Source organism: Mus caroli, unplaced genomic scaffold, assembly GCF_978045245.1.
Source record: "Mus caroli unplaced genomic scaffold, Mus_caroli_1 scaffold_7, whole genome shotgun sequence".
Lineage (NCBI taxonomy): Eukaryota > Metazoa > Chordata > Mammalia > Rodentia > Muridae > Mus > Mus caroli.
Window position 1 is genome coordinate 53,536,392 of NW_028227262.1, and position 16,295 is coordinate 53,552,686.

At 41.7% G+C, this 16,295-nt stretch overlaps 1 protein-coding gene across 1 annotated transcript; it reads right to left on the bottom strand.

Moving 5' to 3' along the window:
* Window positions 1–2,471: 2,471 nt before the first annotated feature.
* On the bottom strand, window positions 2,472–14,258 carry Kbtbd8 (kelch repeat and BTB domain containing 8). Its single transcript, XM_021164948.2, has 4 exons — window positions 14,172–14,258; window positions 13,408–13,618; window positions 9,330–10,438; window positions 2,472–5,712 (listed from the first exon to the last, which is right to left on the bottom strand). The coding sequence occupies exons 1-4, from the start codon at window positions 14,185–14,187 to the stop codon at window positions 5,249–5,251; spliced, it is 1,800 nt and encodes a 599-aa protein (XP_021020607.1). The 5' UTR covers window positions 14,188–14,258; the 3' UTR covers window positions 2,472–5,248.
* Between the last annotated feature and the right edge of the window lie 2,037 nt (window positions 14,259–16,295).

Below are 16,295 nucleotides of genomic sequence, written 5' to 3' on the forward strand. Positions count from 1 at the left end.
TTTGAAGGGGGAACAAAATACCTATAGAAGGAGTTACAGAGACAAAGTTCAGAGCAGAGACTGAAGGAATGACCATCCAGAGACTGCCCCACCTGGGGATCCATCGCATAAACAACCACCAAACCCAGACACTATTTAGGATGCCAACAAGCGCTTGCTGACAGGAGCCTGATATAGCTGTCTCCCGAGAAGCTCTGCCAGTACCTGGCAAATACAGAAGTGGATGCTCACAGTCATACATTGGACAGAGCACAGGGTCCCCAGTGAAGGAGCTAGAGAAAGGACCCAAGGAGCTGAAGGGGTCTGAAGCCCCATAGGAGGAACAATATGAACTAACCAGTACCCCCAGAGGTCCTTGGGACTAAACCACCAATCAAAGAAAACACATGGCGGGACTCGTGGCTGTAGCTGCATATGCAGCAGAGGATGGCCTAGTCAGTCATCAATGGGAATAGAGGCCCTTGAGCCTGTGAAGGTTATATGCCCCAGTATAGGGCAATGCCAAGGCCAGGAAGTAGGAGTGGGTGGGTTGGGGAGCAGAGGGAGGGGGGAGGGGATAGAGAGTTTTCAGAGGGAAAACTAGGAAAGCTGATAACATTTGAAATGTAAATAAAGAAAATATCTTTTGTGTGTGTGTGTGTGTGTGTGTGTGTATACATACATATGGAAAAAAGAGGCATACAGAGCTAAACAGAGAATCCTCAAATGGCTGAGAAGTACCTATAGAAATGTTCAACATCCTTAGTCACTAGGGAAATACAAATCAAAATGACTCTGAGATTCCACCTTACATCCATCAGCATGGTTAAGATAAAAGAAAAAATCAAAGGACAGCACATGCTGCCAAGGTTGTGGAGCAAAAGGAACACTCCGCCACTGCTGGTGGGAGTGCAAACTTGAACAACCACTCTGGAAATCAATTTGGCGATTTCTCAGAAGATTGGGAATACTTCTACCTTAAGAAGTACCTTACTCCTGGGCACATACCCAAAAGATGCGTTATCATCCCACAAGGATACTTGCTCAACTATGTTCATAGCAGCTTTATTTACAATAGCCAGAAACTGGAAATAACCTAGATGTCTCTCTACAGACCCAAAGAAGCCAAATAACAAGGAGGGTACAAGGAAAGATGTTTTAATCTTCTCGATCTCAAAAGTAGAAACAAAATATAGATACTGAAGATCAATGGAAGGAGGGAACTGGGTGGAAGATCTAGGATGTGTCAGAAATCTGGGATGGACAGAGGCCCAAGAGTGTCTAAGGGGGAAGACTCTGAGATTCTTAGCCGTGGGGAATATCAATCCTAAAGTGGTCACTTCCTGCATCGAGGCAGGACTCTCAGTGGAAGGATAAGGACAGCAACCCATCCACAAAGCCTTCGACCCAAGATGTGTCCTGCCTACAAGATCTGGAGGGATAAATATAGAACAGACTGAGGGAATGGCCAATGACTGGCCCAAATTGAGATCCATCCCATGAGAAAAGAACCGATCCCTGACACCATTAACAATACTCAGCATAACTGTCCTCTGAGAGGCTCTACCAGCAGTCAATGGAAAGCAATGCAGAGACTCATACCTGAACATTAGATAGAGCCAGGAAGTGGGAGTGGGTGGGTTGGGGAACAGGGCGGGGCGGGGAGGGGCCTTTGGGGATAGCATTTGAAATGTAAATGAAGGAAATATCTAATACATTTTTTTCTTCATCTGTTTGCCTGGATATATCTCTCTGCACTGTGTATTTGTGTTCACATGTGCATCTCATGCCCCAGGAGGCCAGAACACATGGAAATAAGTTACAGTTCTAAGCTTCTATGCGGGAGCTAGGAATCGAACCTCAGTCCTCCAGAAGAGCAGACAGTGCTCTTTTAACAACTGAGCCATTTCTATAGCCTAGAAAGGGGTTATTTTACTGGGACAATTATAAGGCCTTCTCTAATAACATGGCAAGGCTAAAGGCCCTGATGTTGGAGATACTTGGCATGTCTGAGGAACAGCATGGTTAATGTGGCTAGAATCTAGTGAGTTCAAGAAATTTTAATGGGGCCCAAGAGATAATATTGGGTGGAAGATAATACTGGTTAAGGAGCTTAGCTCCCACGTGGAGGTAGGATGCCATCGGATCTGAGCAGGAACAGGGACACAACCCTGCCTTCAGAACCACTCAACTGTGTGAAGAAAACAGATCACAGGGCTCAAGGGTGCTAAACAGAAGGAAATGGCTTTCTGTGGCAACTGCACATAGAACAGGCTCAGACCAGGGTAATATGAAGAGGATGAGGGTGCTCCAGAGGCGGCAACAGAATTTCCTGGGATAGGATATAAGAGAGGCATTGAGGACATTTTAGGCTACATCAGAATAAAGGAGCTTTTGTTAATACTAACTAGTTCATTTTTTAAGTCACAAGTCAGATATTTAATAGGTTAAAATATTATTTCATTCTACATGACATGAGATAGTTTGTGATTTTCACCAAATTTTAATTTTGCAAAATTCATTCTTGAGATCAGTTTACAACACTGGCAGTTTTCAATCAGAAAAGATTTTATTACAAGAAACAATGACATCAGGTAAAAATGCAAAAATTGTGCAATTACGGCAAAATGTTTAAAAATATCTACACATTTGCCCCATAGGACTACAGTACTTACTCCATACCTGAGCACTGAATATTGGATGCCATCTTAAACTCTTCCCATGGGACTCTGGTTCTCACAGATCACATCCACTTTCCCTCATGCACCAATGAAATCAACTGGATGTTTACACATCAACTTTGTAGGATAACACGAAACAAAGACAGACATAAATAATGAGTTCTTCAATCCTACAACACAGTTATACCTAGTTCTGTTTTCTTTGTATAGAACTACATAGGAAAAGTGCTGTGTACATTCAAATGCAGAAACATAGTTAAAGTGGGATTGGCATTTGTTAGATCTTTGAATCCTGCTGTAGCCATTGTGCCTTTTACTTATATTCAGACTATGAAAATGTACCTTGAATTTCTACACATAAACCCACACACATCACTAATCTTAAGTTTCCTAGGACCTCTTCTAAAGTCATTTTAAAAGTGGCAAAATATCCCAGCTATGTAATGTAAACAAATAATTCATACAAAATTCAATATATATTCTACTCCCGTAGCAAATTCTAAACCTTGGCTTTGATACACTATTCTGAAATGATTCCCTCAATAGACACAGTTATGACAAAAGGACCAACTGTTGTACAGACCAACAGAATAAATCTAGTATAGAATTAGCCACAGTGTATTGTTCTCTTACATATCGTACGGTACATGTACATTGCTAACTCAATGTTCTACATCATGTATTCAAGTAATGAATTTTCCTAAATACAGAGATTGTCAAAGTGGCAGGAAATCTTAGATACTCAACAAGCTTTCAAAAATAAATTACATGGATATCTCTTGTAAAAATCTCTTCCCTCTCATTAGTAATACAAAACTATAATTCAAAAAATTCACAGAAATAACCCTAAAACAGCATGAAAACCCCCCCCCCAAAAAAAAAAAAAACGAAAACCACAAGACAACTAGAGAGGTTTAAAAAAATATTGGCTGACAAAGTTTACAAAGAGATTAGGAGAAGCCACGCATCCAGCTATGGAGGACACATAAACAATCTGTGAATGCTGTCCACTTGAACTGCTTCAGAGAACTCTCTCCTTGTAGGGCCTTTGTAAAGCAGTCTATAAAGTTTCTGGAAAAGGAGGTATGTGATGCAAGAGGCAATGTTTTCTATTTGTTTCACAGTATCTATCACCTTACACGTTGTGCAAGACTTTTTTCTATTCCAATACAAATCTTGCCAGTTTTCTTCAAGAGAATCAAATTGAGTCTCTTAAAGAAAATGTGTTGACCGAGGACAGGCTCTGCCTTATGTGTAATATACTTTATTTGTTATAGTAGGCATAATAATGAGTATGTTATCAACCTAAATACCTGCCTTAGGTGAAAAGGAGTTTATGTTAATATCCCTAACTGTGAGAAACTTATCAGTTCAATATGAACAGCGCCTAAGTACCTAGAGTACAGAAACCTTTGACTCTGTTCACTCACTCATCCTTCCTTCTAGATCACCTTCAGCTACAAGTGTTTCAACATAAAAATATTCATCACTGTTGAGTGCAAAAAATAGAGAGGTTGTAACCATAATATGAACCTTATAAGCCACTTAATTATTAGACCACTCCAAGACTCTTGTTTCTAGAAAACAGAATTTTATAAGTAGGTGTTAAAACTTCACATTATTAATTAACTTTCATGATGCCAACAATGACTGGAAAGGTAGAGGATGGAAAGAGAGTTTGGGCAACAAAACAGCCCTTGTTAGTGCAAACTTGGAATTGTAAAACTGAATCCAGTTAGACCAATGGCCAACGGCCATATCCTATCACACAAATAGCAGACCTCATGGAATCACGAGGTAAAGTGCCAGGACCATGGAACTAGCATGCTAACCTGAAAGATAAACAGAGACTCAGTAACCATTTAAGTTGATCTAACTACACATGAATGAACTTATACGAGCACCAGTCACCTGCAAATCTGAGCCCTTTCTGGGATTTTAAAAAATGAGACAGTGTTAGCACTTGAAAAAGTTATGACAGAAAACTGCCACTTTAACCTTGCAGCTTAACTTAAAAGTTACATGGAACAATCGGACTAAAAGTTCGCTCTGAAAACTGACTTTCCCTTCCGTCTGCTGACAGCACATTTAAATCTCGTACACTTGAAAACAGTACACAAAAATATATATGTAAATAGATATAAATAGTAAGACTGAGGATCTAAGTTAGTGCTTCTCTGTGTTAGAGAGATCACAGCTAAATAAATGATATTGCCTCATATTGTTACCCGTATTTAAAAGAAAGTCACGTTAACCAGTTTGGATGTCTCTACCCAGGAATATTCTGCTTTTCAAGAGTGCATAGTTGTCTTGAATTCCCCTGGTTTCTCAGCAACTATTTATCACAAAACTCTAGGATGATACTTTTATGCCAGGGGTGGAAAAATGCTGATAACCGCACTTTGTTCCCTTTCCTGACTGAACTGAAAATATCATGAAGAGAAAAGCAAATCCCTCCCCACACCAGTCTTTATGAGCACCCATTTCCGAATACAAAACTCTGTTAGCTTTCTTCAATGGTGACAGCATTTCCTAAGCCAGCTTCCTCAGGATGAGATGCCAGTGACGTGCTTTGGCCTGCTGCTTATTTAAAGAACTTTCTGAAGACACTGAGGATAGAGTTTAGCCACCGCACACTCAAAATGGCGGCCAAGGTCCCACAGCCGATCTGGGGTCTCATACACTTTCATCCACTGGTCAGCAATGTCATCGTATTGGTAAAGAGAATTTTTCCTGCTGGTTCTGAAGATATGTTCTTCAACAGTCACTTGAGTAGCTCGCACAAATAAATGGAGTTTATTCTGGAAAAGTACCAGCTTCAGGTATGGGTTTATAGACTGATCACATGGAAAGTCCTTTTTACGAGTCCATTTATTTAGCTCAATATCATAGGCTTCAACAGTAAACACACGCTGATGATTTCCACAGGTTCCAGCTATGTAGTAGATCGTGTCTTTGTACACAGCTGCTAAGCCCTGGATTCGAGGCACAGTCATGGGGGTTAAAAATCCCCAGTAGTCTTTTTGAGGCTCATAGAAGAGGAAAAATTCTCCTAAGAAAGAAAAGGGAAACAAATATGTAAGCTTTCATGTTAGGTTGTATCTTTAATCCCAACCTCTGAAGACTGCATTTTCCAAACATTTGCCTCCTAGAATACACAAAATCACAGTAACATTACAGCCAACATGCACTGGCACATATGACCTGGGAGGAGTAAGGCTGGCAACATGATCAAATACAACTTAACCATTAAAAATACATTACAAAGCCGGGCATGGTGGTGCACGCCTTTAATCCCAGCACTAGGGAGGCAGAGGCAGGTGGATTTCTGAGTTTGAGGCCAGCCTGGTCTACAAAGTGAGTTCCAGGACAGCCAGGGCTACACAGAGAAACCCTGCCTCGAAAAACCAAAAAAAAAAAACAAAAAACAAAACAAAAAAAACCAAACCAAACCAAACCAAAACATTACATACATGTGTGGTATTTGACTAGAAAATAGCATATGGAATTGTTTAGATTTGTGCTTGTGGGTCACTCATGTATTTATGTGAATATTGTTATGAAGCAAAGACAAATTTCAAGACAATGAATGGAATTGATAGAGTCAGTTACTAGTCTAAACTGACAATAAAAAGGCATGTGTGCTAAGCCAGACTGTCAATAGGAAAATGTCTGTAAGAATTAAAATCATGAATATTGACAAGATCTTAACATTGCTTTGCTCTTTTGATAAGGTCTGATTTGAACTTTGAAATCCTCCTACCTTACCCCCCAGAGAGCTGGAATTATAAGTCTGGCGACTGTGCCCAGCTTAATGGTAACACTGAAGAATATCTTTGTGATAAAAGTATCAACTCTATAGCAGATCAAACTTATTTATACTACTGCAATTACAGGCAGAACAGGTTGAATATACTTTATCTGAAGTGCTTGAGACTCAAGTAATTCAGATTTAAGAGTATCTACATATATACAAATCTATATCTATAGGTAGATATAGATATATCTTGGGGATTACTACAAGCCAAAACATGAGTTACTGCAGTATCTTTAGTGCCTGAGTTTAGCTATGACCTCTTATATAAGGTCAGGTATGGAATGCAGAACCACATTTTGAGTTTTTACATTAGGGATGCTCAATCTGCAAGACATAACCTTCTTCAACGGTTATCATCAGGTTATATATGTAAGGTTAGAGAGGAACACTGGATACTATGTAAAGCTTCCCTTTAAACTCTTCTAAATTAAGGATATTCTCATCTATAAGTTAAATTGCCCACTTAATAAGAGTGACATTTCACTTTATTTAAGCCCTAACTTTTGTTTTACATATTACCTTCTCTTTCAACGCTGACATATTGTAGTATTCCTGATAATGTTCTCTACAAATTTCTTATACAGAAAAGTTCATTTAGAAAATCTCAACTTCTCTTTAATAAACTAAAACCAATGATAAGCAATTTTAAAAAACTCTCAAGGCCTCAGATTCTTCTTATATAAAATACAACCTCCAGTTACAACTTTTTGTTCTGATACTTAAGTTCTATTCCGTTAGTACTGCTTTGCTACAGTATTTGCTTATACAGCCCACATACTCCAATGAGGAGCCTTAAAATGATCTTTATAAGCTATTTTTGCCAGTAACACACATACACAGAGAGGGGGAGGGAAGGAGGAGGGAGGAGGAAAGCGGCACACTTCATCACACTGGATGATAGAACCACACTGGATGAATCACACACCCATTCTTTGCAAAGAGAAACCCAAACCACAGCATGCTTTCATTTAACTAAAATACAGTACCAGATAGTACTATACTTAATTAGTTCTTCAGAATACGAAACTTAAAGCAAATATATCCAGGCTTCTCTGAGAAATTTTAAGTCAACTTTAAGAGCAAAGAATACCATTTTTTTAAAAGATTTATTTATTATTATATTTAAGTACACTGTAGCCGTCTTCAGACACACCAGAAGAGAACGTCAGATCTCATCACAGGTTGTGAGCCACCACGTGGTTGCTGGGATTTGAACTCACGACCTTCGGAAGAGCAGTCAGTGCTCTTAAGCACTGAGCCATCTCTCCAGCCCCCAAGAATACCATTTTAAAAAAATGGGATAGGGCTTAAAAATAATCATGTATACCTTCATGAAAACCTACATTGTTCCTGATTTATTTATTCATTTATTTTAGTATAAAGTTTATTAAGGGAATGGGGAGGGGAGTTGGGGGATGGAGAGTAGAGGCTGGCCACGAGCATGTGAAGAGAGAGGAGAGGGGAATGGGGAAAGGGGTGGGAAGAGGATAAGGAAACAGGAGCAAGAGAAGAGAAGGGAGCAAAAGAGCTGTTCCCAACTTATTAAAGTAGTCACATAAGGAAATATTTTAATATAAGCCATTAAGAAACATGGTAAATGAATAAGGATTTTAGAATTACCTATACTACATTCAACATCTCAGCAACTAAACCACGTAAGAGTCAAGGAGCTCTGCAGGTAAAGTGCTTGAGGATCCAAGCTCAGATCCATAGGATCCACGAAAAAGCAAGGCACGGTGGCACACCTCTCTCACACAGCAGTGAGAAAGAGAAAGTCAGATTCTGGAGGGACCTGAAGGCAAGCCAGTCAACTCAATTGGTAAGCTCCAGTTTTAGTGAGAGCCTGTCTCAAAAAATGAGGTGGCCAACAATAGAAAAACACCCAATGTTAATGTCTGGCCTGCACACTCATATACATACAATTTTTACTAAGCTAAGATCTAAAGAACATTATTTCAAGCCTTTGTAATTAAGTTTCATATCTATTAAAGCCTTTGTGGGCACCAGAAAGTAGGTCAGCAGCTAAAAGATGTTCTTTTACAGGACTCAAGTTTGAATCTCAGCATCCAGAGGGCAGCTCACAACCATCTCTAACTCTAGTTCCCGGGTATCCCTCTTTTGGCTTCTGCAGTCACCAAGTATGCATGTGGTATATATAAATACATTCAGGCAAAAATGCTCATATACATAACATTTAAAACAAACAAATGCTTGGTAGAATGGGAACTACAGCTCAGTGTTTAAAAGCACTTGTGGCTCTGCACTTCCAGAGGACCTGGGTTCAGTTTCCAGAACCCACACGGCAGTCTACAACTGTCTGATTCCAGTTCCAGGGGATCCAACACCCTATTTTGGCCTCTGTGAACACTGCATGCACCTGGTGCAGACATAAATGCAAGCAATATGCACATAAAAATAAAAATAATCTTGGGAGAAAAACAAAGTTCCTTGGTAAATGAAGCGTGCAGCTTCAGCAAACTCATTCGTAAGTTCCATAAGAAAGTAGTTGCCACATCTCTTGATTCTATTATTGAAGAGCAAAAATAGCCAGGTGTGAATAACCTTTATTGTTTATTTGAAAATGCTCTGAAATAAGAAGAAATAAAGTATTGCTTATTATGCTTTTAAAAATACTTTGAGATCCAAACATAACTCAAAAACAGTGAACCAATTATTTCGGGAACTTAGAAATATTTTAACACTTTAAATGTTTTTGACCTGGATTTTCTAAGAGAAAAAGCATAGTCTATGGTTAGGAAGTAGCAACCACTAGAAGTGTTACCTGCTTTCTATTATTAAGTAACCCAACCTTGGCATACAACCCTTTGATGAAGACTCCTTTTGCTACCTACCCTGTAAAACGTAGATTTTCTCTTTGTGCTCCACAGCATTATGAAACTCCATTGCAACTGGCATGGCACACACAGTCATCCAGCAATTCTCTCTGCTATCATAGCACTCCACAGACTTCAGTGAGTTTCTTCCATCACCTTCGTAAACACGCCCTCCAATGGCATACATTTTACCACAGCAATATACTAGCTTGCAGCCTATTCTGGCCCGAAGCAAGGATGGCTTGGAAAGCCATCTGTTGGTGGAATGGTCATACATCCAAAAATCATTTTCTGCTTTATGGTCGATGGACACCTCACTGCTGCTTGGCCTGTAGCCTCCTGCAATGTATATGTCATTATCTGGTGATACAAGAATCCCAACTTCTCTTAGGTCATTTGGTGGTTTGCATAGTTTAAACACTCTTCCTGTGACGATATCTAGACAAGGCACTGTTTGCTTCTTTCCTGAGTGTTTGTGGGCAGCATCAAAACATATGATCATTTCAGAAGCAGTCATTCCAAGCCTCTGCGTACAGCCACTGGTGCTGGAGGGTTCTCCACAACTTCTGACTATGGCCTGTGCAAACTGAGGAGGAATGTTCTCGATAAATGTATCTTCCATTAGAGGAAAACGTATACATTTGGCAAAAATCTCTGGAAGGTGTACTTCTCTTTCACTCTGCTCATGTTCAAACCACCTTATAATGCTTTCATAAACATGTTCTTCCCGATCTACATTTAAATCATCACTATCTAGTATGCTTATGAGCTGGTCTTTTGTCAGCTGGAGAAACTCTTGTTCTTTGGTGACACACAGGAACTTTTTACGGATATATTCTTTTGATCGATCTCCCAGTTCCTGATGACCGTAATGATCAGCAAAGATAAAGACTCCGATAGAGTTCTGTGGATCCAAATGACTAATCATGTACTTAGCACACTGGTCTTGTATGGAAGGAATCTGGAAGATGCTAGCTGTCGTGAACAAGGCTTGAACATTGGCCTCTGTCAGAATAACTCGAGAGGTATAGGCATAATTCAATACTAAATCCATTGATTCAGCTTCAACACCGATGATTCGAACTTCTTTCTGAGTACTTTCTGTAAGGCCGCTAGTGAACATGGATCTAAGAAAAAAAAAAGATTAATATTTTATATGCACTGCAAACGGAAATTTTTAGAAGTATAAAGTCAGCACACATACAAGCCCTTCGGAAAACTGATCATCTAGCACAAAAGACTTAAATTCAGTTAATCGCAAAAGCTCTGTTCTCAGGGCCATTCCATCTTGTACAGAAGGAGTTAAAAAACATACAATCTAAAACTAAGGTATACCGGCAGACTGCTTCAAGCTGAAATCACCTGGGGAACTACAGGTGCTGGAAGGGCCCTGTGGTGTCCCCTCCCCCTTCTCTCTGTCTCTCTCTACAGCAAGCCATGGAGATTCTTCGGAATGGTGAGCCTTCACCTATCAAGGCTGGAAAATATCCTCGATTGTCAGAGTAGCTGTGACTGGAGTGCGTCTAAATAAACAAACTCTGAAGTCACACTCTATCTTTCAAGTACTTCTATATTTCCCCGACTCTCCTATATCCCTAAGTAACATCCCTGCATTTATTGCTCTAATCCAGATAGCCACTTGCCTTGATATTCCTTGACAACTTGAAAAAAATCCCTCTGGGTACATAAAATTAATAAGATTCATATAGGCATCTCTTGTTTAATTAGATCTTGTGCTAACTGGGTTTCTCAGTTTCACCAAAGAGTCCATACAAGAACTGGGGGAGGCAGAGGGGCAAGATTCTGTTCTTATATGCTAGCTCTGGAAGGAGAAACCGTGACGTATTTCCGATCTGACTGTCCTTGTAGCACCCATCCAAGCTTCTAGTCAAATTGCCTTATGGATAATGGACCTTATATTGTCATGTCTCAGAAAAAGTTCAAGATACCATTAAGATAGCAAAATGAGTCCTAAGCACAATAAGCCAGTCTAATAAAATCTGTGACGGCCCAAGGAAAGCTGTATTGTGTGGACAAAGTAGATTTCCCCTCAGAAAAAGCACAGCATTCTTCAAAGGGCTACACTTTCCACCTACACCTTTTAAAAGACCGCTTAACTTACTCTTGGACACTTTGAAAACCCTTCCTTAATAGATATACCTCATTTTCTCAGTTGAAGTTCCTGTACTTTACCTATTTATATCTATACAAAAAGTTATGGCAGGGCTAATATGCTTTTTTTCTAAAGAGTTTAACAGTTAACACATCACTGATTCTTTGGAAATTATTTTTAACTTCCCCAACGTCCAACCTTAAGACTGAGCTTCTTAGATGGGTGCAGTGGTTTATGATCCCACTTAGTGGAAGGCTGAAGTGCGGGGGCATCCTCAACAACAGTAAATTCTAGAGTAGCCTAGGCATATACTTTCATTAAGTCAGCTTGGTTTTTGTTCTTGTTTTAAGTGAGTATATTTTAAAATCTTCTTTCCCAAACACAGATAGAATACTTGGAGCTTTAGGTAGTACTCACTTGTAAACCTTTCCTTAAGGTTTCATTCTAAAGAAACTTTTGTTGTTACTATTCTGAGACAAGGTCTTTTCATACAGCACTGATTGTCCTGAAACTATGTGGACCAGGCTGGCCTCAAATTCAGAGATGCCCCTGCTTCTGGCTCCCCACATGCTGGGATTAAAGGCATGCACTCCCATAGCCATTCAATTTATTTATTTTTTTACTATTCAAAGGGAATATAGTTTTGTTTCATTAAAAAAAAAAAACAGAAACTTGAATGGAGACCCACTTGATCCATTTTGTTAAGTGTCACACAATAAGAAGTCTAATTTTAGAATAAAATCTAGTTCTGCCATTTGAATGACTTAGGTATCACTCCTCTGGATCTTTTCATACACATATGGGCCTAACTGTATAAAGACAAGATTATTAAGATTATAGAAGACTATACATATCAAGTAAGCCTCACTCAGAGTTTGGTAAGGAACAAGCGTGCCATATATTCAAACACACACATGGACGAGCAGCAGTGGCTTCCAATGCCAGGCCAACCTGTGTTCTGGACATTTCGTCTTTTTTCTTTCCAGCTTTCTATCCTGTAATAATTAATACTTGGTTCAATGACCTACCCCAGGCAAGTCTAAATGGTTTTCAGTATCAGAACTGATATAACTGTATTTGCCCCAGCATTCTGAGAAAGAGGGACCAGAAACTAATGAATGCAATATTACAGTGGGATGGATAAGCACCTCAAAAGATAGAGCAAGAGTGTGGCTGACAAGATAGTCTTCCTATCATTCACGAACCACTTCTGTATGCTGAAGGAAGAACCTGAAACAAAACCGATTCCAATCATCTGTTCTTAGAATAAAAACTTAGTTTCCAGACTTGAGTTTAAATAAAACTTTCACTTTTCAACATTTTATGGCAAAGGGGACAAAAAGAGAGTTTAGAAAGCATGAACTATTTCTGGGAATCTTGGAAAGTAAGACATAAATAACCTGTATTTTATTTCACTACTCTTCACAAAACTCCATGGCATTAAAACAATCTTAAAATCCTAGTTTACTTGTAAAGGAGTAAGTTCCTATATTTTAAACTCAAAAAAAAAAAAAAAAAAAAAGTTCTATGTACTAAAAACCAAGGGGGGGGGGACATCACAAATATTTAAAATTCTAGATCATTCCAATGATTGATTGAAACACTGTATATCCACGTTGCCCTGTACAGCAGCCACCAGTCACTGTGCACGGGACATGTTTTAGTGTAGCCACTGAGTTTAATTTTTTTTTTCTGAATTTAATTTTAAAGCACTATAATTTTTTTCAAATGTGGCTGGCAGCATACATAGTATGAATAACTCACAAGTCCACTAACTTACAATCCAACTATCTGAACTCTAGAATCCCACCTCAAAACAAGGGCTCATTAATAAAACAAGCAAGACCTGTTACCTACTCTCAGAAAATAAACACCTGGTTTGCCTTTATGTATTTGTCCCAACTCAGTACAACCAAGTGGGTAACATTGGGTTGAAAGGGAGTCTGGTACGGATAGTAATATAAGTTTCTACCGTCGTCATACCTGAAGTAGGGGCTGATTGCAGCAAGAACGTTTCTATGACAGGAAAATGTTTTCCCGTGATCCACTTCCACTACAATGTCTGTCAACTGTCCTTCATCGTACATTGTTTTGAGTTGCTTAAGAATACTGCAAGCATGGAAAGGATCCATGGTATCGTTGGCTGTGTCTGAAGATGGAATCCCATTCGGTGTTGGGGAAGACTTATTTAAATCTAGGAGAAAAATCGCACAACCACAAGAAGTTCGAAGCCAGTTTACGGCATCGTGGGTTTCCCCCCCACCCACCCCACCCCGTACACAAACGCCCGTGTGTGGGCACAGGAGCGCCGACCCAGACTCTGGGAGCCGAGAGCTCAACAAGGGCGAACAAGTTCCCAGGCCGGCGCGCTCCTCGGGAGCCCGGCGAGCCCGGACCGCCGCGCTCGCGGAGGGAGCGTGTGAAGCGAGCCAGCCGAGCCGGCGGCGGCGGCGGTGCGTGGGGACTCGGCTCCGGGCCGAGCGCGGGACGGGAGCCTCCCGAGGGCAGCGCGATCGAGGGCGACTGCCAGGGCACCCCTCAACCGCCTCGCGGGCGGCCGGTACCCAGACGCCCCATCTTCGCGGGCGCGCCGCCCACCGCCCTCCTCCCCATTCATCCTCGCCTCCGCGCCCGCCGTCTCTCCATCCTTCCCTCCCGCCTTAAGGCAGCCGCTTCAGGTTGTGGCCGGCGCCCACGCTCCCGCTTCCCTCCTCCGACACTGCTGGCAGCCGCACCACGCCACCCACCTGCCGACGCGGCCATTACTACAGGGGCCCCGGCTCCGGTTATTTAAAGAGGAAATGTCATTGCGTTTCGCTCGCTCCCGGGTTCCGGCTCTGCTAAGCGTTGCCTAGCCAATGAGAGTGGCTGACCAAGTCGGCTCCTCCCCGAGCCTCAAAATTCCTGGTGCTGATTGGTCAATGCTCGAGTACAAGCGCGTCGGGAAATGTAGTTTTAAGGCCCCCGTTCCCGCGTGCTCCTAGTCGGACAGAGGCCCAAGCCGAGCATCTCTATTGGCTAGCTGGGCGGAGGAGCGCCCCGAGCCCTCCAGCCTGTGCCCTGAGATGCACAGCGCCCGCTGGGAAATGTAGTCATCTGGCTGAAGCGAACTGTCACTCTGAGGAGTGAGGTAGGAAAAGCTCTTATTGAGCAAATTTCCCTGGCAAGGGCCTCTCTCCTAGTCTCGACTCCACTTTAAAAATAATTGTCTTCATACCCCAAATTCCCTATCTGTGACTAGATTCTGGTATGAAAACGCGCTCTGCACGAGGGCTATGAAACTCCGAAAAGTTGGAAATGGTCAGGAGGGCTGTTATCCAAAAATACAAAGGATATAAGACACCCACACACACTCCATCGATAGGCCTCTGATGAGTCACCTGTAACGCCCACTTGAAATTGCATCCCCTTAGCCACATGCCCCGCTTTTCACAGATCAATTAGGTCTGGTTACATGGCCACTCAGGACCTGAATCCACTTGGCTTGCATTTCTAGCACACCAGGAAACACCTGTCACACCGAAGAGCGCCCGAGTACTCGAGGGAGACTCGGATAATTGATTTCCCCTGGGCTTCTTGAATGTGAAGAGGGCCTCCGGCTTTCCTGTGAAGAGATGCTGGAGAGAGGCTGAGCCTGGCGCTCCTCTGGACCGTGCTCAACCCTGGCTCTTGCACAAGCTCTTCTTAACAGCGAGCACTCGGCATTCAGTCTACTTCATAGTTTTTTGCAAGAAAGCAGGGGTTTTATTGTTGACCTATTTTTTTTTTCTTCTCCCATCGCGCGCACGTGTGTGTGTGTGTATTTGTATGTGTGGTTTGCTGTTTTTTTGTTTGTTTGTTTGTTTTTTTTTGCACGAGTGGATGTACGTGTTGGGGGGCGGTGCAGGTGCACGTGGAGGCTGGAGATTGGTGTCAGAAATCCTACAACGCTGCTTTTCTACCTTATACAGTGAAGCATGGTCTCTCAATCAAAACCCAGAGATTCATTCTCCCCTCTCCCTCTCCCTCTCCCTCTCCCTCTCCCTCTCCCTCTCCCTCTCCCTCTCCCTCTCCCTCTCCCTCTCCCTCTCCCTCTCCCTCTCCCTCTCCCTCTCCCTCTCCCTCTCCCTCTCCCTCTCCCTCTCCCTCTCCCTCTCCCTCTCCCTCTCCCTCTCCCTCTCCCTCTCCCTCTCCCTCTCCCTCTCCCTCTCCCTCTCTCTCTCTCTCTCTCTCTCTCTCTCGGTTGGGTTCTGGGGGATTCGAACACCTGTCCTCACACTCGGCATGGCAAGCACTTTAATCACAGAGCCATCTCCCCAGCCACCTTGTTATCTATTCTGATTTCCTCATTCGGTTTCTGGCATCTAACAGGATGCTCTGACAAGTTGTAGAAACTTAAAAGATGAATGGAAAGAGAAATGAACAAACACTGCAGATACATCTTTGAATCAGTGAATGGGAAGGAAGCTTTAGTAGAGACTTAGTTCACAGTAGTAACTTTCCTAGCATTAGGTCAAGCAGTTGAATATTTTATTATTTTTTATTTATGTATTTAGTATATTGCTGTAAATTGAACCACAGGCACCATGCATGCACACTACCAGCATCCAAGGGAGCCTCATCACCAACTCCAGGTGACCTTGTTAAAGGGGTCTTGAAATTTCACCTGTGATTGATAGAGTGGGAATGATTTAAAATAGTGCTATTCCCTGGGTATGTTAGAAATTAAATAAAGTTCCAAGTGCTATGCCACTAGGCAAATTAATAAGATGCGGTGCTTCCTGGGGATCAGGGTTTAAGAGCCTCACTCACAGTCCTTGCTAATGAAACATTAAAGGCTTGCTTATCAGCATAGTCTTTCCACGATAAATTCGACTTCATGTTTGTTACTT